At 52.1% G+C, this 24,139-nt stretch overlaps 1 protein-coding gene across 1 annotated transcript in view; it reads right to left on the bottom strand.

Annotated features, from left to right (window-relative positions):
• The window catches only part of GLP1R (glucagon like peptide 1 receptor), a 1,134,570-nt gene that overhangs the window by 200,555 nt on the left and 909,876 nt on the right, over positions 1-24,139 (bottom strand). The window contains exon 8 of the mRNA XM_085609494.1: positions 18,771-18,831. Within this exon, the coding sequence (XP_085465620.1) occupies positions 18,771-18,831 (61 nt within the window). The remainder of the gene's footprint in view (positions 1-18,770; positions 18,832-24,139) is intronic.

Genomic DNA, 24,139 nt, shown 5'->3' on the forward strand with positions numbered 1-24,139 from the left:
AACCGCAGATTCCTTACCTTTAGAATAGATATCAAAGCAGTACCTTCCAAAGGCAAGGGTCTGGGAGTGGATACAGACAAAATATTCCTGATTGGCCAAGCAAGCAAAGTAAACTTTTCATCTGGCCTGGCTGTCAAGGCAGTAGTGCTTTGTGAACATGTGTACTAGGGGAAGGAGCCCACCCGCCCACAAGTCTCGCCGGAGGGGTGGAGAGGTGCGGTCGCACAGGCACCGGCGGGCGCAGCCGTCTCCCCCGGAAGGGAGAGGTGGGGTGAGGCGCAGCCTGAACGAGACGCAGGGGTGCCAAAGCCTGGTGGTGGTGGCACCCCTCGGAACGGTTGTTCCAAGCTGCTGGAGAAATGCGCTGGGCGGAGAGGGGTGACGGCGTGGCGCATGGGGCCTACGGACCTGCTGGGCGGCAGTGTCCGAGGGCCTGGCGGCACCCGACCCCTTCCGCTCGGGTCGGACCACTGGGAGGCACGAGCTGCTGGAGCAGCTCGGCCTTCACTCTGCTGGGTAGGGTGAATGACCTCCCGCCAGGCGGCAGGCCCTCGAGTCGGACAGTCTATAGCCGAGGCTGGCCAAACAGTCCATCCCTAAATGGACTGAGAGTACCCAATCGATCAGAGTATGGCCGGGGCCTCCCCTGGCAGGCAACCCTGCACCAGGGATGCTGGCTTCGTGTCCCTGCCTGATCCCAGGGTGACGGATCGCAGCCGGATTACCGAAACTCTGCGCGCCGTATTAATATTCTGCCACACTTGGCCACTTGGGAAAGGACCAAACTCTACCCAGCCGCCAACTCTTTAACGCCCTGAGGAAGCCCCAGGCCAGATGGCCGACGTAAGGGGGCGAAACAAGTGTTGGCTATAAATGTTCTTCCTATCCTATGAAGCACCACAAAAATAAATTGGAATTGGCTCCAAAGGAAAAAGTGATTCTGCTTACTCGCTCATACCCATCGATAAGTTCTGCTCCCGGGGCGAGCAGGCTCGGACCAAAGGCCAATCTGGAAGTGGCAGAGAGGCAGACGTGGACCCGGGCTCCTGGAGGCCCCGGCGGGTGGGCCCGGGTCCTTTTTTTTTTCTGTGTCGGAATCGCCGGACCTTCCAGAGGTCGGATTGACCCTCTCCCTAGTAATCCGGAGGAAAAATACGAGTGTGCCAGACCTCCTGGAGCCCTCGCTGGGATCAGGAAAGGCAAATGAGCCCTCATCAGAACTTCCAGGGAAGCCCTGCCATCTGGTCGCCCCATTGGAAAGCATTGCGGGCGACCAGATGGCCAAGGGGATAGGTGCGACCAGATGGCCGAGGGGAAAGGCGCAACCAGTCGGCCAGGCTCTAAGGACGGCCATCTGGTCGCTCTGTGCCCTAACGAAAGGGTGAGCGGGAGCCGAGGCATGGGGGAACTGAGGGCCAGGGCCCCAGCTGGGCCTCAGCCATGGGGCTGCAAGGGGGGAGTCGACGGGCCCTCTGACCCAGGGCCAGCGGACAGCTTGACAAGCAGGCAAAGCGGGGGAGATCTGCATGGGACTGACGGAACCCGTCCCAGGCCCTTGGTGAAGCGGCAGGCCGGAGAACGGGGTCCAATGCTGGAGTGCCCGACCTGGGGCCCAGCAGGGCCCCTGGACCCCATCGTGGCTTCCGGGCACAGGGGAAGCCACCCCGGGCCAACGGGACCCCGTCCTGGGCACCCTGCCACATGGTAGGCCATGGACAGAGCCCTGGTTGGGGAAGCTGCCCTCCCCGGGGCCTCAGGGGCCCCGGACTGAGCTCCTGAACCCAGCCAAGCCAGGGGGGGCACCCTGGGCATGACGGAACCCCGTCTCGGGTCTTTGGCATAGTGGCAGGCCGGGGGATGGGGCCCAAGGCTGGAGCACCCGACCCGGCACCCAGCAGGGCCCCTGCACCCAGCCAGGGCTCCCGGGCCTCAATGGCACAGGGGAAGCCTCCACGGGCCCTCGGGACCCCGTCGCGGGCACCCTGCCATGGGGCAGGCCCGAGGATGGAGCCCGGGTTGGGGAGGCCCCCTCCCTGGGGCCCACGGGGGCCCCAACAGGAGCTCCTGAACCCAGCCATGCGAGGGGGGCTCCCTGGACACGACGGAACCCCGTCTCGGGCCTTTGGCATAGCGGCAGGTTGGGGGGTGGGGCCAAGGGCTGGAGCACACGACCCGGGCCCGGTGTGGCCCCTGGACCCAGCTGCGGCTCTTGGGCCCAGAGGCGTTGGGGAAGCCTCCCCGGGCCCGCGGGACCCCGTGCAGGGTACCCTGCCATGTGGAAGGCCTGAGGACGGAGCCCAGAGTGAGGAGGCCACCCTCCCTAGGGCCCTCAGGGGCCCCGGCTGGAGCTCCTGAACTCAGCGAAGCATGGGGAGGCTCCCTGAGCATGATGGAACCCTGTCTCGGGCCTTTGGCAGAGCCGCAGGCCGGGGGATGGGGCCCAGGGCTGGAGCACTCGACCTGGGGCCCAGCTGGCCCCTTGACCCAGTCGGGGCTCTCAGGTCCAGCTGCGCAGGGGAAGCCTTCCCGGGCCCGCAGGACCCCGTCTCAGGGACCCTGCCACGCGGCAGGCCCGAGGACGGAGCCTGGGGTGGGGAGGCCGCCCTTCCCAGGGCCCTCAGGTGCCCCAGCTGAAGCTCCTGAACCCAGCCAAACAGAGAGAGCCTTCCCGGGCACGACTGAATCCTGTCCCGGGCCCCTGGCGGAGGGGCAGACCGGGAGACGGAGCCGAGGCCAGGAGCGCCCTCCCCGGGACCTCCCCGGGACCCGGCAGGGCCCCTGGACCCCGTCAGTGCTCCCTGCTTCCTGGGGGCTCATCAGAGCCCTTAGCTGGGTTCCCTGACTGAACTTTGACCTGGGGCTCGCAGGCACCTTGGCACGCAGGCGAAGCGGGGGAGGCCTGCCCTGGCCCGTTACGGGCACCCAGACCCTCGGCTGGCCACAGGAAGTGGGCTCCGGCACCCCAGGACCTGCCAAAGCCTAGGTCCCAGACCGGTCCCTGCTTCTGAACTCAGCCAGGCCGGGGATGGAGGAGCATCCCCGGGCACCAGGGACCCCCATCCCGGGCAGACAGACCCTTGGCAGGCTGCAGGACAGGGGAACCCACACCCCAGGCCCTGCCCGGGGGATCTGGGAGCCTGCCCGGGCACGAGGAAGCCCCGGACCCTTGTCTGGCTACTGGACGTGGGCTCCTGTTCCACAGACTTTTTTCATAACTCCGTGGAACTCCGCGTAGTGGCACTATGCCAACTCCGCCCAGGGTTAGTCAGATCTTGGCTTTAATCACAAAAACGTATGATGTGTGGACACTAAAACAGGTTTAGAAGTAATGTGTCCAGCTAATGTGTGCTGCTCAGGCGCTTTGGTGGGTGTAAAACCAAGAGTTGTGCACACTTCACTAAGAGCGAACGTTATCACTGCCCTGCAAAAGTGGCAGGATCAATTTTTGGGCTACATTGCAGACAACGTCTTCAATCGCCCTATAGTGAGCAAGCGTGGGGATGGGAGGAGGTTCTCTGGTAACCACACTACAGGCTCTTGATCTGTAGCAGAAAGTTGACCCACAACGTCTTTTTAAGTCTCTACATAAAGATAAATATATTTAGAGAGTTGATGGAAGGACATAGAATTTACACAAATGTATCACAGCACAATACTCAATGAATGCATTGATAAAGCCACATATCAATGGCAGGTAGTGCCCCTGGCTTCAAACTGAGTATAAGGTTCACAAAGCCATGGTGCTTGAAAAGTTCTAATGTTAAAAAAAACTCAGAACACACCTGTAACAGAAAAGGACAGAACCAGTGCAATGCAGTAGAGAACCAGTAGTAAATGACTAATGTTTCCAAACAAGATTGGAAACACACAGGATTCTCTAACAAAGAAGAAAAACACATTTCCGGTCTAAATAATTACTTTGTAGCAAGTTAGTAACATTTTACGGTTTGTGAACCGAGATACTGTCAAATGAGTAAAAGCAGCACCAGTCAAGTTACTATGTAAGTGGTTCTTGTGAAGGAAGACAGTGCCTTGAAGTAGGTGTGTGCTTTTGCATAAATGTTGTACAAAGCGGACTGACAAAGCCTGGCCCATTCCCACAGGCCCTCAGAGCTCACCACAGACTGTGGCGTTCACAGTCTGCCTCCAGACTCTGGTAAAGGGCAGAGCAGGCTTCAGTGTGAAGTGCCGGGGCACCTTTTCCGGACCCTGCTGAAGGGCAGAGCAGGCTTCAGTGTGCAGTGCTGGGGCACCTTCTTTGGGCCCTGGTAAAGGGCAGAGCAGGCTTCAGTGTGAAGTGCCGGGGCACCTTTTCCGGACCCTGCTGAAGGGCAGAGCAGGCTTCAGTGTGAAGTGCTGGGGCACCTTCTCCGGACCCTGCTGAAGGGCAGAGCAGGCTTCAGTGTGAAGTGCTGGGGCACCTTCTCCGGTCTCCGGTGAAGGGCAGAGCAGGCTTCCGTGTGAAGTGCTGGGGCACCTTCTCCGGACCCTGCTGAAGGGCAGAGCAGGCTTCAGTGTGAAGTGCTGGGGCACCTTCTCCGGTCTCCGGTGAAGGGCAGAGCAGGCTTCAGTGTGATGTGCTGGGGCACCTTCTTTGGGCCCTCGTAACGGGCAGAGCAGGCTTCAGTGTGAAGTGCCGGGGCACCTTCTTTGGGCCCTGGTAAAGGGCAGAGCAGGCTTCAGTGTGATGTGCTGGGGCACCTTCTTTGGGCCCTGGTAAAGGGCAGAGCAGGCTTCAGTGTGATGTGCTGGGTCACCTTCTCCGGTCTCCGGTGAAGGGCAGAGCAGGCTTCAGTGTGATGTGCTGGGGCACCTTCTCCGGACCCTGCTGAAGGACAGAGCAGGCTTCAATGTGAAGTGCCGGGGCACCTTCTTTGGGGCCTGGTAAAGGGCAGAGCAGGCTTCAGTGTGAAGTGCTGGGGCACCTTCTTTGGGCCCTGGTAAAGGGCAGAGCAGGCTTCAGTGTGATGTGCTGGGTCACCTTCTTTGGGCCCTGGTAAAGGGAAGAGCAGGCTTCAGTGTGAAGTGCCGGGGCACCTTCTTTGGGGCCTGGTAAAGGGCAGAGCAGGCTTCAGTGTGAAGTGCTGGGGCACCATCTTTGGGCCCTGGTAATGGGCAGAGCAGGCTTCAGTGTGACGTGCCGGGGCACCTTCTCCGGTCTCCGGTGAAGGGCAGAGCAGGCATCAGTGTGAAGTGCTGGGGCACCTTCTCCGGACCCTGCTGAAGGACAGAGCAGGCTTCAGTGTGAAGTGCTGGGGCACCTTCTTTGGGCCCTGGGAAAGGGCAGAGCAGGCTTCAATGTGAAGTGCCGGGGCACCTTCTTTGGGGCCTGGTAAAGGGCAGAGCAGGCTTCAGTGTGAAGTGCTGGGGCACCCTCTTTGGGCCCTGGTAAAGGGCAGAGCAGGCTTCAGTGTGAAGTGCCGGGGCACCTTCTTTGGGGCCTGGTAAAGGGCAGAGGAGGCTTCAGTGTGAAGTGCTGGGGCACCTTCTTTGGGGCCTGGTAAAGGGCAGAGCAGGCTTCAGTGTGAAGTGCTGGGGCACCTTCTTTGAGGCCTGGTAAAGGGCAGAGCAGGCTTCAGTGTGATGTGCTGGGTTACCTTCTCCGGTCTCCGGTGAAGGGCAGAGCAGGCTTCAGTGTGATGTGCTGGGTCACCTTCTCCGGTCTCCGGTGAAGGGCAGAGCAGGCTTCAGTGTGATGTGCTGGGGCACCTTTTCCGGACCCTGCTGAAGGGCAGAGCAGGCTTCAGTGTGAAGTGCTGGGGCACCTTCTCCGGACCCTGCTGAAGGGCAGAGCAGGCTTCAGTGTGAAGTGCTGGGGCACCTTCTCCGGACCCTGGTGAAGGGCAGAGCAGGCTTCAGTGTGAAGTGCCGGGGCACCTTCTTTGGGCCCTGGTAAAGGGCAGAGCAGGCTTCAGTGTGATGTGCTGGGTCACCTTCTCCGGTCTCCGGTGAAGGGCAGAGCAGGCTTCAGTGTTATGTGCTGGGGCACCTTCTCCGGACCCTGCTGAAGGACAGAGCAGGCTTCAGTGTGATGTGCTGGGGCACCTTCTTTGGGCCCTGGTAAAGGGGAGAGCAGGCTTCAGTGTGATGTGCTGGGTCACCTTCTCCGGTCTCCGGTGAAGGGCAGAGCAGGATTCAGTGTGAAGTGCTGGGGCACCTTCTCTGGACCCTGCTGAAGGACAGAGCAGGCTCAGTGTGATGTGCCGGGGCACCTTCTTTGGGGCCTGGTAAAGGGCAGAGCAGGCTTCAGTGTGATGTGCTGGGTCACCTTCTCCGGTCTCCGGTGAAGGGCAGAGCAGGCTTCAGTGCGATGTGCTGGGGCACCTTCTCCGGACCCTGCTGAAGGGCAGAGCAGGCTTCAGTGTGAAGTGCTGGGGCACCTACTTTGGGCCCTGGTAAAGGGCAGAGCAGGCTTCAATGTGAAGTGCCGGGGCACCTTCTTTGGGGCCTGGTAAAGGGCAGAGCAGGCTTCAATGTGAAGTGCCGGGGCAACTTCTTTGGGGCCTGGTAAAGGGCAGAGCAGGCTTCAGTGTGAAGTGCCGGGGCACCTTCTTTGGGGCCTGGTAAAGGGCAGAGCAGGCTTCAGTGTGAAGTGCTGGGGCACCTTCTTTGAGGCCTGGTAAAGGGCAGAGCAGGCTTCAGTGTGATGTGCTGGGTCACCTTCTCCGGTCTCCGGTGAAGGGCAGAGCAGGCTTCAGTGTGATGTGCTGGGGCACCTTCTCCGGACCCTGCTGAAGGGAAGAGCAGGCTTCAGTGTGAAGTGCTGGGGCACCTTCTCCGGACCCTGCTGAAGGGCAGAGCAGGCTTCAGTGTGATGTGCTGGGTCACCTTCTCCGGTCTCCGGTGAAGGGCAGAGCAGGCTTCAGTGTGATGTGCTGGGGCACCTTCTCCGGACCCTGCTGAAGGGCAGAGCAGGCTTCAGTGTGAAGTGCTGGGGCACCTTCTTTGGGCCCTGGTAAAGGGCAGAGCAGGCTTCAGTGTGATGTGCTGGGTCACCTTCTCCGGTCTTCGGTGAAGGGCAGAGCAGGCTTCAGTGTGAAGTGCTGGGGCACCTTCTTTGGGCCCTGGTAAAGGGCAGAGCAGGCTTCAATGTGAAGTGCCGGGGGACCATCTTTGGGGCCTGGTAAAGGGCAGAGCAGGCTTCAGTGTGAAGTGCTGGAGCACCTTCTTTGGGCCCTGGTAAAGGGCAGAGCAGGCTTCAGTGTGCAGTGCTGGGGCACCTTCTTTGGGCCCTGGTAAAGGGCAGAGCAGGCTTCAGTGTGAAGTGTTGGGGCACCTTCTTTGGGCCCTGGTAAAGGGCAGAGCAGGCTTCAGTGTGAAGGTCCGGGGCACCTTCTTTGGGGCCCTGGTAAATGGCAAAGCAGGCTTCAGTGTGAAGTGCCGGGGCACCTTCTTTGGGGCCTGTTAAAGGGCAGAGCAGGCTTCAGTGTGAAGTGCCGGGGCACCTTCTTTGGGCCCTGGTAAAGGGCAGAGCAGGCTTCAGTGTGAAGTGACGGGGCACCTTCTTTGGGCCCTGGTAAAGGGCAGAGCAGGCTTCAGTGTGAAGTGCCGGGGCACCTTCTTTGGGCCCTGGTAAAGGGCAGAGCAGGCATCAGTGTGAAGTGCTGGGGCACCTTCTCCGGACCCTGCTGAAGGGCAGAGCAGGCTTCAGTGTGAAGTGCTGGGGCACCTTCTTTGGGCCCTGGTAAAGGGCAGAGCAGGCTTCAATGTGAAGTGCCGGGGCACCTTCTTTGGGGCCTGGTAAAGGGCAGAGCAGGCTTCAGTGTGAAGTGCTGGGGCACCTTCTTTGGGGCCCTGGTAAATGGCAAAGCAGGCTTCAGTGTGAAGTGCCGGGGCACCTTCTTTGGGGCCTGTTAAAGGGCAGAGCAGGCTTCAGTGTGAAGTGCCGGGGCACCTTCTTTGGGCCCTGGTAAAGGGCAGAGCAGGCTTCAGTGTGAAGTGACGGGGCACCTTCTTTGGGCCCTGGTAAAGGGCAGAGCAGGCTTCAGTGTGAAGTGCCGGGGCACCTTCTTTGGGCCCTGGTAAAGGGCAGAGCAGGCATCAGTGTGAAGTGCTGGGGCACCTTCTCCGGACCCTGCTGAAGGGCAGAGCAGGCTTCAGTGTGAAGTGCTGGGGCACCTTCTTTGGGCCCTGGTAAAGGGCAGAGCAGGCTTCAATGTGAAGTGCCGGGGCACCTTCTTTGGGGCCTGGTAAAGGGCAGAGCAGGCTTCAGTGTGAAGTGCTGGGGCACCTTCTTTGGGCCCGGGTAAAGGGCAGAGCAGGCTTCGGTGTGCAGTGCTGGGGCACCTTCTTTGGGCCCTGGTAAAGGGCAGAGCAGGCTTCAGTGTGAAGTGTTGGGGCACCTTCTTTGGGCCCTGGTAAAGGGCAGAGCAGGCTTCAGTGTGAAGTGCTGGGGCACCTTCTTTGGGGCCTGGTAAAGGGCAGAGCAGGCTTCAGTGTGAAGTGCCGGGGCACCTTCTTTGGGCCCTAGTAAAGGGCAGAGCAGGCTTCAGTGTGAAGTGCCGGGGCACCTTCTTTGGGCCCTGGTAAAGGGCAGAGCAGGCTTCAGTGTGAAGTGCCGGGGCACCTTCTTTGGCCCCTGCTGAAGGGCAGAACATGCTTCAGTGTGATGTGCTGAGCCAGCTGCTCCGGTCTCCTTGGGGTGACTTGCTATCTCCATGCAGATAAGGGCGGCAGCAGCAAGGCAGTTCAGTAGATCATCAGCTGCCCAAGAAGTCAACCTTACAGCGCTATACAAAGTGTCAAGGCAGGGTGACTGTCCAAAAGATGCTCAGTGAGGAGAAGGCACCTGTAGCTTATTTTCTAAAAGCAGGACAGGCTGCCAACTAACCAGTGCCAATTTCAGGAGGGACGAATTATAAGTTCAGAGGTTCAGCCAAAAAGACTGATGTACAAATTCCGTTTTCCAAAAAGAGGCTGGAAATGTTCTCTCCCAGAATGCAATGCAACATGGAGATTCCCCGGATGCATCTTCCCAGGGGCCTCTTGGACAGGAAGCTACGTGGCTTACCTTCAGAAAGGCCCTAATGTACAGCAGAGCAGAACAAGAAGAGTGTTGGCGGTGGAGGGTGTCCGCTGAGGACAACACTCACCATCCGTCTTGTAAACACCAGCTTTATACTAAAGTATATATATTTACAATAGGCTAAACCTCACTGGAAGCATTTACCATACGCATTCCTGGTACAGGGTTAAGAATCCGCAGTTGTAAATAATGTTTTCTAGCATTACATTTAATAGGAAAGAAAACAACTGGCCTGTACTTGCCCCAACCCGTGGACTATATTAGCTTGGGAAGGCGTCCTAGCAACTCATCCAGTGCAACCACACACACTAAAAGCAAGATTAAGATGTCCCAGCAGGAACTTGAGAGGGCGAGGTTAACGGGGCTACCTCCTAGAAAGTACAAGAGGGGGGCATAGATGGACTTCCCGTTCTCAGACTACACCTGAGGCGTCCCTGGGAAGTAACAGATGTGCAGTTTGTGGGGTCCATATGCATTAAAACCCTCAATCTCAGTTGTACTCTAAAATCCAGGTGAACATGTGTGAATGAAAATGTATGGGATGTCCCAGGTGTGGGATGGTTCTGGAAGAGAAGGGACCCTGGCCACGACCATCCTCGTGCCTTCCCACTGAAAGGACAGCTGAGTTCCCTTTTTAAGAGCCAGATAGCGGAACCCCCAATATATCTTCATGAGAGGCAAGAACCATACAAGCATGTCTGCTATGTGTAGCTGAAGCCCCTCCCCCACTCTAGAATGCTGCTCACAGGGTTTGCGTGACTCTCATTTCTGCCTTCAGGGGTTCAGCCCCTGGTTGGACTGTGTATGTCCATGAGAGGCCTCCCAATGAGTGGTTTAGATTTTGAAACTTCCTGCAGAAGTTGGAGCCTGACCTGGTACATGTCCAACAAAAAGAGCTTGCAGTGTCTCAAGCAGAACTTCTCTCCTTTCTCCTTGGGCATGCCCAGATGCCAAGGAGTTTATGCTCCATTCTGAGTTCCTGCGAGAGCCTCTTTTAATGACAGCATGATGCCCCAGCAGGGCAAACAGCTAATAGGGTTGTCGTGCAGGGGTCACATTTCTGGTAACATGGCTCCTTTGTGCAAAAGTCGGGGCACATTTGAACCCCAAGCACTCTTTTGTGAGGAGTTAGAGTTGTACTCAGCAGCATGTCACCCACCCACTCCTGTTCCCCACCCAGGGCTCCCTGGAGATGGGAGTGTGTCCTTGTCTCTGGGCCCAGGAGTCCTTGTTTTGAAGGTGCTGTACAGACGCAGTGTAACAAACCTGTCACTGCAGAGTAGCCCCACAGGCTTTATAGAATCCTCAGTGCCTGGCACTAGATTATTACTGCGGCCAAGGAGATTTACGGCCTGGTGGAAGCCACAGCAGGACTCCCAACAGAGGAGGCCTAATGCAGAATCCAAGGCTCACAATGGAGCAGCTCTGGGCATCACAAGATGCAGGCACACATTTATGATGCTCCTTAAATATTAATGCAAGACTCACTGCCCTGCAGCCCAGAGATCTGCAGAAGGATGGCACAGCTCTGGACGCACAGATGTTGTGACACTAGAGTTGCGAAGCACAGAACACCACTAAGAGACACACTGACCAATACAGGTTCGGGTGACTTTGACTAGAGGTCTGCAGTCTGTCTAGAATTGCAAGATTTTGATCTTGGGCATTTGGGGGCAAATTTATGACAGGTTTTCATAATCCTTGAACCAGGCAACGTGGTACATGTGTGATGCGAATCTCTAAGTCAGATTTATGAAGCCACGTAAAGCCACTTTGTGTGGCTTTGATGGCCTAAAAACTCTGGAGTAATACAACGCAGCGCAAATTGCTGCGTTGCATGAATCTGCACAAGGAAGGCATTCCATGGGCGTTTCCGGTGGGTGTTCCCACACAACCCCCCCCCCCCGGTTTTTGACATATTCTCAGATTTATAAGGACTTGTAAACCGGGTAATGTGCAGAAAAAAAGATGTGTCTCCCCTGGAGAGGGGTAACGAGCAGAAATATGTTTATTTCTCCTTGTTTTTCCTGTTTCTATGTGTTTTGCATTCTGCAGCACACATAGAAGGAGGAATATGCCCCTAAGGATTGTTTTTGTGCAGGAAGGTGTTTCTTCCTGCACAAAAACAATCCTGCCAACAACACAGGCACCCTTGCACTATAGAGCAAGGGTGCCTGCGTTGGCATTAGGCAGCCAAAACGGCGCCAGCACTGGCAGAAAGGACAGGCATGCACTGTATTGGATAAATATGGCACATTCCTGCCAGTTCCCTGTGGTGCAGGGCAGCGCAGCAAGTCTGAGCCACAAATGTCATAACCACGGCCCTTGGTGCATAGTAAGGAAACAGATAGTACCATCTCTCACCAGGACCCCAATATTTGGCCTTCCCATGGTTAGCGGAGTTTTGCGCTTTCCCCGCAAGCTGGCCACGTGCCCTGATGAGCTCCTGCGGTGCTGAAAATGGATGCTCCTATTCTCCCAAGAGAGGGACGTTCCATCTTCACAGCCCCAGCCAGCGGGCAGTGCACACATTAATGCACATGCTGCTGTGCCTCGTGTGCAGCATTTTAGATATTTTATCAGCAGCATTAATTAGCCTCTAACCCTGAGGCACACCACAACGCCTCACTTTAATAGATGTGCTCAGTGGCACGTGCAGTATAGTGCTTGGCCAGTGGCAGTGCACTGTGGGTACTACTCTTATAAGCCAATCTCTGTTTTTTTGTAAGACTCATGCATAAACTTCCCCGGCTAGGGTCGGGGCTGGACACTGCGGGCATCACTCAAATACACCAATCATATCCTGGAGTAAAATGCTGTACCCCATGATCCATGCAGACGAGAGGCCACTATTGCGGGGCAGTTCTCAGTCCGAGGGGCGTGGGGTACTACAACACGATAACAAAGAAGGAGCTAGAATTGTAATGAGGATCATCCGGGCTGAGGGGAGCAGGGGGCAAGGCAGGACTGGCCGTAGGGGGCACCGGGCGTTTCCCCGGTGGGCCGCCAGGGTGGGGGCTGGTTTTGGGCCCCCGTGGGGCCATTTTTCTCCTGGCAGGGGGCACTGGAGTAGAGGAAGGAGGCAACAAAGGACATTGACAAGATGGATGAAACCAACCAAGGACCTGACAGGAGGCAGTGGGCACCAAGACCTGACACCATAGCAGGCCAGCTGTGACCAGACGTGAGGCAAATGGCCTGACACCATAGCAGGCCAGATGTGACCTGATGTTAGTCACGCTGGGCCTGACAGCATAACAGGACACCTGGGACCTGACAGCATAACCAACCAGCTGTGATCTGACTCAGAGCACACAGGACCTGATACCATAACAAGACAGCTGTGACCTTATACAGGGAAACAGGACCTGACGCCATTCTGCAATAACTGTGACTTGATGTGGGGCACACAGGAATCTAACACCATAACAGGACAGCTGTGACCTGACATGAGGCACATGGGACCTGACAGCATAACAGAACAGCTGTTGATTGATTGGTGGCAAACAGGAATCTGACACCATAGGAGGACAGGTGTGACCTGACGCTCAGCACACAGGACCTGACATCATAACAAGCCAGCTGTGACCTGACGCAGAGCACACAGAACCTGAAATCATAACAAGCCAGCTGTGACCTGACGCGGAGCACACAGGACCTGAAATCATAACAAGCCAGCTGTGACCTGACGCGGAGTACACAGGACCTGACATCATAACAAGCCAGCTGTGATCTGACTCAGAGCACACAGGGCCTGATACCATAACAAGACAGCTGTGACCTTATACAGGGAATCAGGACCTGACGCCTTTCTGCAATAGCTGTGACTTGATGTGGGGCACACAGGAATCTAACACCATAACAGGACAGCTGTGACCTGACATGAGGCACATTGGACCTGACAGCATAACAGAACAGCTGTTGATTGATTGGTGGCAAACAGGAATCTGACACCATAGGAGGACAGGTGTGACCTGACGCGGAGCACACAGGACCTGACATCATAAGAAGCCAGCTGTGACCTGACGCGGAGCACACAGGACCTGACATCATAAGAAGCCAGCTGTGACCTGACGCTCAGCACACAGGACCTGACATCATAACAAGCCAGCTGTGACCTGACGCGGAATACACAGGACCTGACATCATAACAAGCCAGCTGTGACCTGACGCTCAGCACACAGGACCTGACAACATAACAAGCCAGCTGTGACCTGACGCTCAGCACACAGGACCTGACATCATAACAAGCCAGCTGTGACCTGACGATCAGCACACAGGACCTGACATCATAACAAGCCAGCTGTGACCTGACGCTCAGCACACAGGACCTGACATCATAACAAGCCAGCTGTGACCTGACGCGGAATACACAGGACCTGACATCATAACAAGCCAGCTGTGACCTGACGCTCAGCACACAGGACCTGACAACATAACAAGCCAGCTGTGACCTGACGCTCAGCACACAGGACCTGACATCATAACAAGCCAGCTGTGACCTGACGATCAGCACACAGGACCTGACATCATAACAAGCCAGCTGTGACCTGACGCTAAGCACACAGGACCTGACATCATAACAAGCCAGCTGTGACCTGACGCTCAGCACACAGAACCTGAAATCAGAACAAGCCAGCTGTGACCTGACACGGAGCACACAGAACCTGAAATCAGAACAAGCCAGCTGTGACCTGATGTGGGGCACCAGGGCCTGATCTGGAGAATATCACGGATGTTTTGTCTCCACGGACGATGCACAGATTATCTTCAAGACCAGAGGTTCTCTTTTAGATGTTCAATCCTGCTTGCTTACTCTAACCACCTGGACGAGAATCATTCCTTCTCTCTTGAAAATCACCCCTCTCCTTCCTCTGGCCTCCAGGAGGCCTCTGGCCCAATCATGAGTCCTGAGCAGCTTGGATTATAAGATACTTTGGTCTTCTTGAGTCCCCGGTGCATCCACTTCAACCCTTATAAAATGCAACACCCCTAAATATTCAAGAGCCACCCCACTCTTCTCGCCCTACATCGGCTACCTGTGTCCACGTGTATCATCTTTGAAGCAGCGTGCATTCGTTATAAGGCACTGTCCCCCACTCCTTCCATAACCCGCATGCCACTCTGTTCGCTTCCGATAAACCAGCCTCGTTCTCAGGTCTTCGCATCCCTTTCACCTCGGCCATCCCTCACTTTAAAAACATTCTAGCGGGAGGGCGAGCTTTTTCGGCCATCACGGCGTTTCTCTGGACTCGTGTCCCACTAAAACCGCACTCTCAGCCTCATTTGTTGTCATTCAGTTATTCCTAAAGACTCGTGTCTTCTCTCAGTCACTTCCTCTCCTTCCCAGTCTGCCACTTCTCTTCTAGCGCCAGGACGGCCCAGGGTATTTGGACGCTTTATAAACCAATCAACAAGGTGCAGCTGCGCTCGGGCCTTTTCTTTACTTGCCCCAGTCTGTTGTTTGTGCTGCTTGGGGAGCCTGGCCCCGCCCCTGATGATTTGTTATTGTGCTTCCTTATTTCTTGTATCTGTGTCTCGTTTCCTAGTAGCCGATGTACTCTGAACGGAGGATGCAGGGCTCGGCTTTGATTCTTGTGTTCCCTGATCAGGGGTGAGCAGTCAAGGAGTCATCACTAAGGAGTTTCGGTCCTGAGGTAGAGAAGACTGAGGGTGCTTCTGACAACCCGTGCCTGGACGGCCAGCTGATCCATGCAGGGCCTGCATCCTTGGGCAGCCAGCCTCCATCCGGATTGGCAATGCACTGGAGTCCCACAGGCCCCTTCTTCACCTGCACATGACCCACCAGAAGCTGGCACAGGATCCCTAATCCATCGAGTTCTGATGAGGCTTGAGGCTAATATTTCTGCCTGTGGCTCAAGCTATCAACCTTCATTCCCATCTTCAGGGCCTTTGTCTAAGGCCAGAGTCTCAGTATGCAAGGCACACCTGGTAAGCACTTCTGTGCTTGACTTTCAGACTGTCGCAAATGAGACCGCAGTGGCCATTCAGGCTTCAGCTTTTCAGACTCCATACTAGCTAACGCCATGGCTCCACCCATGCTCCTTGTGCGCTTCATTATACTTGTGAGTTCGTTGTAGCTTGGTTCCAGTGGCACAGTGAGCACGGGACGCACATCTGGGCATTCTCTTGCCACTTAGGGTGGTACACGAAACACACAAAAGGTGATGGGAGGAATGCTTGGAATAAATCTAACCACTGACAATCATTCCAAATCTTCGCTCTTGCCTGCCATGCCACCTCAGTTGGGACCCACCCATATTTAAATCAGTCTTGACAATGCTCTAATAGGAACAGTTCAGCCCTAACTAAATGGAAGGAAAAAGTCCTTTATGAACACTATATAAAACAAGGACTTATTACTGTTTAATCTGAAATTCTCTCTTACATCATGATCTCAATAAAGAATGATCAAATGTCCAATAAATCCTTACCATTCAAAAATGGATTCCTGACATTACAAAGTTATATTTCCTTTTTTAAAGCTTGCCCATTAATGCCATTAAACAAATCTAAAATCTTGAGGGCTTAAGATTTAGGGATGCCCCCCCACCGCTCTTGCTCAAGTGGCTGCTCGCTCCGGGAACATTTCTGGTGGGAGTTGCAAGTGAGCAATGGAGTGGTGGCTCGATTTCAGTCCTGGAGGACCAATGGCGGAATCATACACATCCCATGGCATCCAGGGGATGGGCAATGGGCTGGTGGACTCTTGAGGCAGGATGTAGCCCTCTTCCCAGGTTTTGTGTTTATCATGATAGACATTTGCCACATTGTGTGAGTGTTTCGGGGCTACCCGTAGACCACTTTGCCTGCTTCCTCTGTTGTGCTCATGCTTTTCAAAACTGATGGCTTGGTGGGTGCTCGCTCTCCTATGCCTTCGTCTGTGTCTTTCCATGGTCAATGGGATTCAATTCTTAATTCCTGGAAATGTGGGTGAATAAACTGTGGATGGATTTCAGGCCCATACAGAGTCTGTCTCTGTCTTGCCAATTCAGTTTCTCTTTCTATATTGGTGGCATTTTGTATTCTATTCTGGTCGTCTTTTTGTTTCTTTTGGGATGAGGCGTAACCTTTTGGACTGGGATGTGGAGGTAGATGAAGAAGTAAGTTTTGATTTAAATTGGTAACCCATTTTCAGGGCTTTCTCTACAAATGTGGCCTTCCTTGACCAGTCATGACTAGAAGCCATATTGTGGAAAGTTTGGTGAAAGTTGGTTAAAAGGGTCTGGCAAAGCTCTGAAATGTGATCTTACATTCATATATGTGGTAGCATCTCACTTGATAAGGAGCAGTTTTAGATGCCCGTGTATAGCCTCACAAGTCCAGGTGATGCATCGAATGCTCATACACACACGTCCATGCATGTGCGAAAACACACACAAATATCAAAGAAATGCATACACATACACACAGGCACAACACAAACACTCACTTGTTAGTTCACTCATTATTGGGTATGTGCTCAAAAGGGTGAGGATCACCTCTCACTCACCTTTCACCTCACTCACTTACTTTATATGTGTGTGTGAGAGTAAATGTCCCAGTGAGTGTCAATGAATATGTGTAATTGAGCATCATGTGATTGAATACATGCATACATTTGTGTGAGAAACTGAGTGTGTAGTTTGTGTGAACTACTGGAAGATGACAACAAGCACATATGGTAGGCAGGGCATGCACTTCTCATGGTGCTCCCCTCTGCTACCCATCAATTTCCCCTGAATGTTCCAGATGTGTGATGCATCCTCATGGAGGTGGAGGGGGGCACTGGACACATGTGTGTGGTGCAGGAGGGGAGCGGCGAGAGCTGGGTGAGTGTTGGACAGTTACGCACAGAGACCACAGTGAGCGGGATATTTCGTACATGAAAAGGTGGCACCAGGTGAACTTTCCATTAAAAGGTATTGGACTGGACGACATTATTCAGTACAGATTAGGTTTATTTTTAATTCCATACAAAATATGGCCTGGAATTTAGGTTTTCTAAACCTCTGGCAAAAGTGTAGGCTCAACGCCAACTGAGCAGTTAGAGCCAGGAAACCTGGCGGACTGTAGCCCATGAACCATCTGAGCATTAGAAGAGAACGGTGCGTTCTGTCCCCTCCTAGACTTTAAAGGATTATGTGTTATTAGTCAGTTCTGAATCTCTTTTCACCATCAATACACATTCAAACAGGCATAATAAGGATAGGTTTCATGATTTTATTAACAACAACATCCTATCCTTGTGCATACAAGTGTATAGTTATAACTACAAACATGAACGAAACAGGGGTAATGCAAATGATTAATAAACAGTGTATTAAAAACAACTGCAATTTGCAAAATCGTAATGGTGGTTTAGAATTCAGAATCCTCTTGCATGAAAAGATGGAGTTTATCGCTATTCTGCAATCTCTTCCTTCTTGCCTCCAGCTGAGCTGTCTTTGAGTTTCTAAGGTGGCCTCTCAACCACACACCTCAGTTGAATGACAGCTATCGGTCTGTGTCAAGAAGATCTTGTCCAGCTCTTCGCGACAGCTAAGGCATCACAGGAAGCCAGTAAGGCCAAGTTGGCTGCGAGATACCAGCCTGTGGTGTTCACAGCTTCTGCTCACTCAGTCTGGTGTCCTAGGAAGTCAGAGGCTTCCCCTCTGCCTTCTGCTTGTTGGTAACCAATGCACATTTCACATTATTTATACAGGGCAGGCCTCACATTAAATGATGTCAAAGGCCAGAATTAACATGTGAGTCTTGCTGCACCTTCACATAAGTAGCTAATGCATTATACATCATCTGAATACATCTATGTATTGTGGCAGAACTATGAACTATTTTAATGCAAATGTTATTATATAGTTTACATATGCTAACAATATTAAATGAATGTCTGCAATGTGCATTTATAAATGAAAAATATGTATTTAAATAAATGAATATACAGAATATGGAATACAATGGGGAGTACATAAGCACAGAATGTAGAGATTGCACCAGGGACCCAGTGGTAGAAACCTGCTATGGGCCTAAGATGAGCGCAGGAGAGTGCGCCCGGTGGGAGTCAACAACCAGGTGCTGGGGATCAAGGACCATCCAATGAAGGGAAGGTACACGGGAACTTAGAGAAGGGGAGACAAAGGAGGCCAGCAGACACCAACAGGGGAGCAGGGAACCCAAGAGTGGAGTGCAAGAATGGAGTTCAGAGTTCGACACGCCAATCAATGAACCGGGGTATCTAGGAATCAGGAACCATGATGCAAAATGGAGTACCACCACCAAAAAGAGACTGGGGCAAGGTTTGGCTACAGGAAAAACTACATGCTCCACAATGTACCAGGTTGGTAAAAGGAAAACCAGGACTAGGAAGCAATGTGTAGCAAGATGCACTGTGTTTTGAAGAGTGTACTGGCATGATCAGATCCAAAGGCAGGGAGGCACACAGCCTGCATCAGTGACTGTATGATGGAACCCTAACAGGCAGAGAGAGAAAAGGAGCGTGAAAGAGAATTAGAGCTAGAGAGTCACAGAAGCAAAGAGAGAGAAAAGACTTGCTCCTTGAGAGATGCCTGGGTAAGAGAGTAGACTTCACGGCCAATGGTAGGTCTGTAACCAAGAAGAATATTCTGAATAAAGCGTGAAACACTACTGATGGCAGAGCCTACATATGCATCGCTAACGGGTACGAACTGGGCTATTCCCGCACGTAAACACGCAGGAAAACAAAAAATCAGAACTCTGAACCAACCCTTCATCTTCATAGAGGTACTTCACGATGCCCCAGGGCACGACAAACAGCACCGGCACACCTAATGGAGAAAGAGACAATGAAGATGTGTTGGCAGAGAATTTATCCATGAAAAAGACACAGCAAAACGTAGAAGAGTAACATCTAGACTTTCATAGCGTTGAACTGGGTCTCCTTAGCAGTACAATGACAGACATTATTAACAAAATATAAATGACTTATTTTTGTACATTTTGAAAATACTGAGAATGTAGGACCTCGTCTGAAAGCTGGAGGGCTACTAGCCAGCCCACCAGGTTGTAAGAGATATCCATGGCCTCCACCCCAATGGTGGAGGACTATCCACCAGGTTTCAAGATTCTCTCCTAATTGGAAAGGATCTTGTGTCTTCAGTCGAGCCGCTGCTGCTGAGGCTCCATTGAAGACACTGGTGATTTTCTGAGCAGGCACAATATTGGTTGCACCAGCCCAGGCTATCATTTTGTTGTTCAATAACAAACTCCAAAACCAGGAGACTGTTTTTGCAGATTAAAATAATTCTGGCCCTGAGGCAAAAGGAAATTGCGCATGTGCGTCACAGCGTCACAGCATTTGTACAATTTCCCCACCCAGGACCAGAGACAGGAATAAGCTGCAGCAGAACAATGGCCCTGCCGTAGTGCTCGGACATTAAGACCCAGCCTCCTCCGGTGGATGGACCATCGCGCTAAGGGTGTCTCGGTAGAGCCGGCTGAGGCTCCACCATTGAAAACCCAGTGGTTCCCCCTAGCTCTGAGTGGATCGGGGGACAGTGTTTGAGACAATGGTGTAGCACCTGTTTTAGGGTGGATGTACTGTTCTGCCAAACTCCAACTGACTTTGCTAGTCCAGCCTGCCAGGCATTGAACTGGCTCCTGCAGATATTGAAAGCAAGTGAAATCTGCCTTGACCAACTAAAGGAGTGAGCTTTAGACTTCCATTTATGCAGCAACAAACAGAAACATTCATGAGTAAACAGATCCAGGATATAGTCCGGAAGTGGGAACAAAAATGCAGATACTTGTGATCTTATTGATGAATCCAAATGCTGTCCTGTTGAATAAAACAATAATATGTGTGGATGGAGCAATATTAATGGCATTTAAAATGCATAATCATGTTTTCATAAAAACTAGTCAATGATTTAGAACCTTTCCTTACAGACTAAGAGGGTCAGTTCAGTGGGTGGCCCATCGGGGCAGCAGAGGACTAGCCACCGCCGTTAGCCCTGATGAGTTCCCAGCCTGGTGGAGCCTCTTCAGCCAAATATGTGCCTTGAATGTGGACAGGACCCTGTGACGCAGCAAGCCACCAGCAGTGGGCGTGGCTCCTTGTATCCAACAACAGTGATACTGCGGGAGTACTTGTCACACCCATGATCCTATGCTGTGTGCCCTTTAGAAGGTTAGAGCTAGGCGGAAACACCAGCAAAGGAGGGGAAACATCATTTTGGCAAATCATGTAGCTCTTGATTGATGATTCAAACCATGTTGGTGAAATCAGCAAAGCTCTGACCTCTCCCTGAGATCAGGAAAGGAAACAGAAGCAAGCAAGAGACAGGTTCAAAGCAGAAGATCCAAAAGGAAACTGCTTGAGGGAAAATGACAAGAATAGACGCGCATTCAGCACAAAACTGCCCAACTCACCTTCCAGGGGCTTGTCTGCTTGCCGTGAGGGGAACGGCCAACGACCCAGCACAGCGAACGCTGCCACAGCCTTGAGGGGAACGGCCTCTCCCAGAATCGCACAACTACAGTTCCTAGCATCCCCCGCAGTGGGCGCTTGCGACGACATCATCAGGCAGCGCCGCGGGGGATACATAAGACCAGCTGTTGCCCCGCAGCGCGGGACGCACGCGGGCAGCGCCCGGGCGAAGCCTGGGCCAAGGGCGGGCCCGTCCTTGCCCGTCATCGCCCGTAGGAGGCCGGGCAGGGCCAGAACCTTTGGTCCTCTGGACAGACTCATTCGCCCCACCGGCATTAAGGTACTGTGAGCCTATTGAGACGTATATGCGTTCTCTAGTGCATTATTGATACATCTATTGGCAGTTTTTTTATACATACTCTGAGTACTGCTTTGTCATCGATACAGAGGAACAGAGTAGTGTTTAGTTACTTCCTTGCCCTACAAAAAGGCTTACTCCCTTTCTGGTTTTGTACCCTTTCTTCCCCCATTGTATAGGAATATGGGGAAAAGGAAAACGATGGAAGGAAATAGTGGCGTAGGAGGGGGGAACAGCATCAGAGAATCCAAGGGAAAAAGGGTCAAGAAGTCCACGGAACATAAGGTAGCAGTTAATAATCGTACCTTGGACAGAATTGACCTATTGATTAACGATTGTGAGGACATACTAGCCAATGACATATGTGATCAGCCTATAGCAGATGTCTTGAGAATAGATAAGCCACATCTTTCTAACCTTACCACAGGACATCAGATATTAATTCCGGCAATGTTCCACAAAACCCATAAGGGGGACTCTGCAGTGCAACAAAACGAGAGCCCCAGTGCGAAGGCCCAGTCCCCCGGTGGGAGTAGGAACGACAAAGGGGATAGTTTGGTTGCTTGCACTAATAGGTTCGCTCCTCTTCTAGATCTGCCGGAACAAGAAATGGGGGAATCCAGCTTAAATAATTCTCTGTTGTCTCCATGTAGCTCTCCACCTGCACCCTTTCCAGGTAATGCTAAAGATACCCAGGGTTTGTTCTCCCTTCTCATTGAACTAAAATCTGAGGTAGCATTAATACGCTCTCAGCTAGTGGAATTGACCGCGAAAGTTGACGCAAAGGCCCACCCACACTATAGATGGTCCTACACGCAGTGTCGCGCAGCCTGAGCAAGCAAGGGCTTTGTCTAAACTGGAAACTCGTCCAGATATTCCACCAACGAGTGTATGGGGTAAAGTCACCAGTGCGCACCAGCAGACTGCGGGGGAAGAGAATAGATCTTTAGTGGAACGGGGTGGCCCTTCCTATGCTACTGTATTAAAATCACAACCCTTAGAACTGAAGTCTAGAAATTGTTCTAATCTAGACACAGGATATAATCGAATTAATAGCACCCAACATAGTCTCATGTCTGCAGGAGCTTACTTGGATCAAGCGCCAAAAATCTTTATGGTCAATGTCCCCAAAACTAATACTGGGCCTAATAGAGAAAGTGCAGATTCTCTCACAAATAAAGCAATCCACTGGATCCGCCACGTCAGGGGTTGCCGATCTATTATTAGGGACGACATCATTAGAGCTTGTAGACTTTCTTCCAGGACCAGTTCTTGGGATTCTATTGAGGTAATATTAAGAGATCACGCCTTAGTTGAGAACTTGTTGGCCCTGGAGTTTCGTTCATCCTCCCCAGATCATTCCTTAATTTAATTTAGACGAGTTCCATTTGTTCCTGGTCAGAAGCGCCCTGGTGTGCCTGTTGATAATGCCTCTAATAGTTCGTCAAATTTGGACTCTAATGATTGACAAATAAATGTGACACTGCCGATTACTCATTCTGAAAGGGTCCTTTTTGGCAGTACACTTCCTGTCATTGAGAATGTGTGTTTCCGGGTGCGCCCCTCCCCTAGTTCCGAATTGCTTACTTCTAGAGGAGTCAGTAAGACAAATAATCAAAATTGCTTTTTCATTTATAACTTCCCCCTCTTCTGCTCCCAACCCATTATTGCAAAGAGCAGTTGAGCCCTCAATCTCCTATGATATTCCATCGATTGAGGGGAGATTATGCCCATCCAAAAACTTACCATCTAAGTTAACAGTGATGTCATGGAACATAGCTAGTTTAGGTTCAAAGATAATCTCTCCCGAGTGGCACTCGTTCATTGACCAACATGACGTTTGCCTATTCCAGGAATCCTGGGCGTTAGATGCAGTTCATTGCGAAGGATACCTGAATTACTATGTTCCTGCTATAAATGGAGGGAAGGGGAGACCCTCAGGAGGTCTGGTAATCTGGATACGACAAGAGATTGGCTTTAAAATTCAGGTCCTTGAACCCCACAACAAGGATATACTAGCGATTAGGTTGCAATGGGGAACGGCTGAAAAACTAGATATCTACAACGTTTACGCAAGAGGGACAAAGGGTAGGAAATCTGAGGTCCTGGTAGCCCTGGATATTCTCTTGGGGCAACACTCTATGGGCACTAATACAATAATAGCAGGCGATTATAACATGACCTTTGAACCACTTATAAAGGGTAACTCCAATTTTTGTAATCCCAAGGATGCCCTGTGGAGAATTCCAGATCTAGATCTAAATCCGATTAAGAGATGGACGGATGTGGTGGTGCAAATGAACTCCCTTTGCATGGAAAAAGGATTCAGGGCATTAAACGGTAGAACCCAGTCCGATGGAGCTGGAGCTTCAACTTTTAACAATGGCTTCAGTCAGAGTCGTATAGACTATATTTTAATCAATTACCAGTTCTGGAATAAGCTTAAGGACATGAAGGTTGTCCAACGCGCTGAGAGCGACCACAATCCATTGTCTGCAGCTTTTGAGGGAGTGATCGAAAAAGGGGTTTCTCACCCCCAAAGGGAGCTGATAACCTTGGACCTAGCTCCCACAAACGATATGAGGCGTCTAAAATGGGCAAATCTAGTAGCAAAACCAGAAACCATAACCAGGATCTCATTAGATGTAGGCAAGGCGGTGCTAGACATGGAAGAACTTTCATGTAATTTGGCACCCCCCGAGATGCTTACTGGATTACATGTTGATTTTTTTACCAAACTTTGTTCCTACTTTTCCAAAGCATGTAAAAATAAAGGCACTAAAAAAATGAAGGGGAGCAAGTGGTTTAATGGGGACTGTAGAGAGGCCCGTAGTCTATTGGGTCTAGCTATCAGGGAAGGTGAAATCCAAAAGATCCGATTAGCCAGGTCAAGATATAGGAAAGTTTTGGTTTGGGCAAAAAAATGCTAGGATGAAAACAGGTGGCAGGACCTAAAAAGTGCTTGTGAAAACAACAACCAAAAAGTATTTTGGGAGGTCCTAAAATGGGGTAGGGAGAGTAGCCCAGCAGAATTGGTAAATTATGTAAGTCAAGATGATTGGGTATCACATTTTCAACTACAATATGCTGGTGGCCCTGAAGAGAGGGAGATAATTTAGCTCACACACATTTACTATGTTGATTCGGCATTTACTGAAGAAGATATTAACACTGCATTGGGTTCTCTGATGGGAGGTAAAGCGCCAGGTCCCGACGGGATTCCAGCTGATCTATTTTTCTCCAACAAAAGTTTATGGATCCGTTATTTTCTGACATTAATGAATGAAATAGCCAAAGGTTTGCCAATACCAGAGTCATGGAAGGGAGCTGAGATAATTCCTAAATATAA

Source organism: Triturus cristatus, chromosome 6, assembly GCF_964204655.1.
Source record: "Triturus cristatus chromosome 6, aTriCri1.1, whole genome shotgun sequence".
Classification (NCBI taxonomy): domain Eukaryota; kingdom Metazoa; phylum Chordata; class Amphibia; order Caudata; family Salamandridae; genus Triturus; species Triturus cristatus.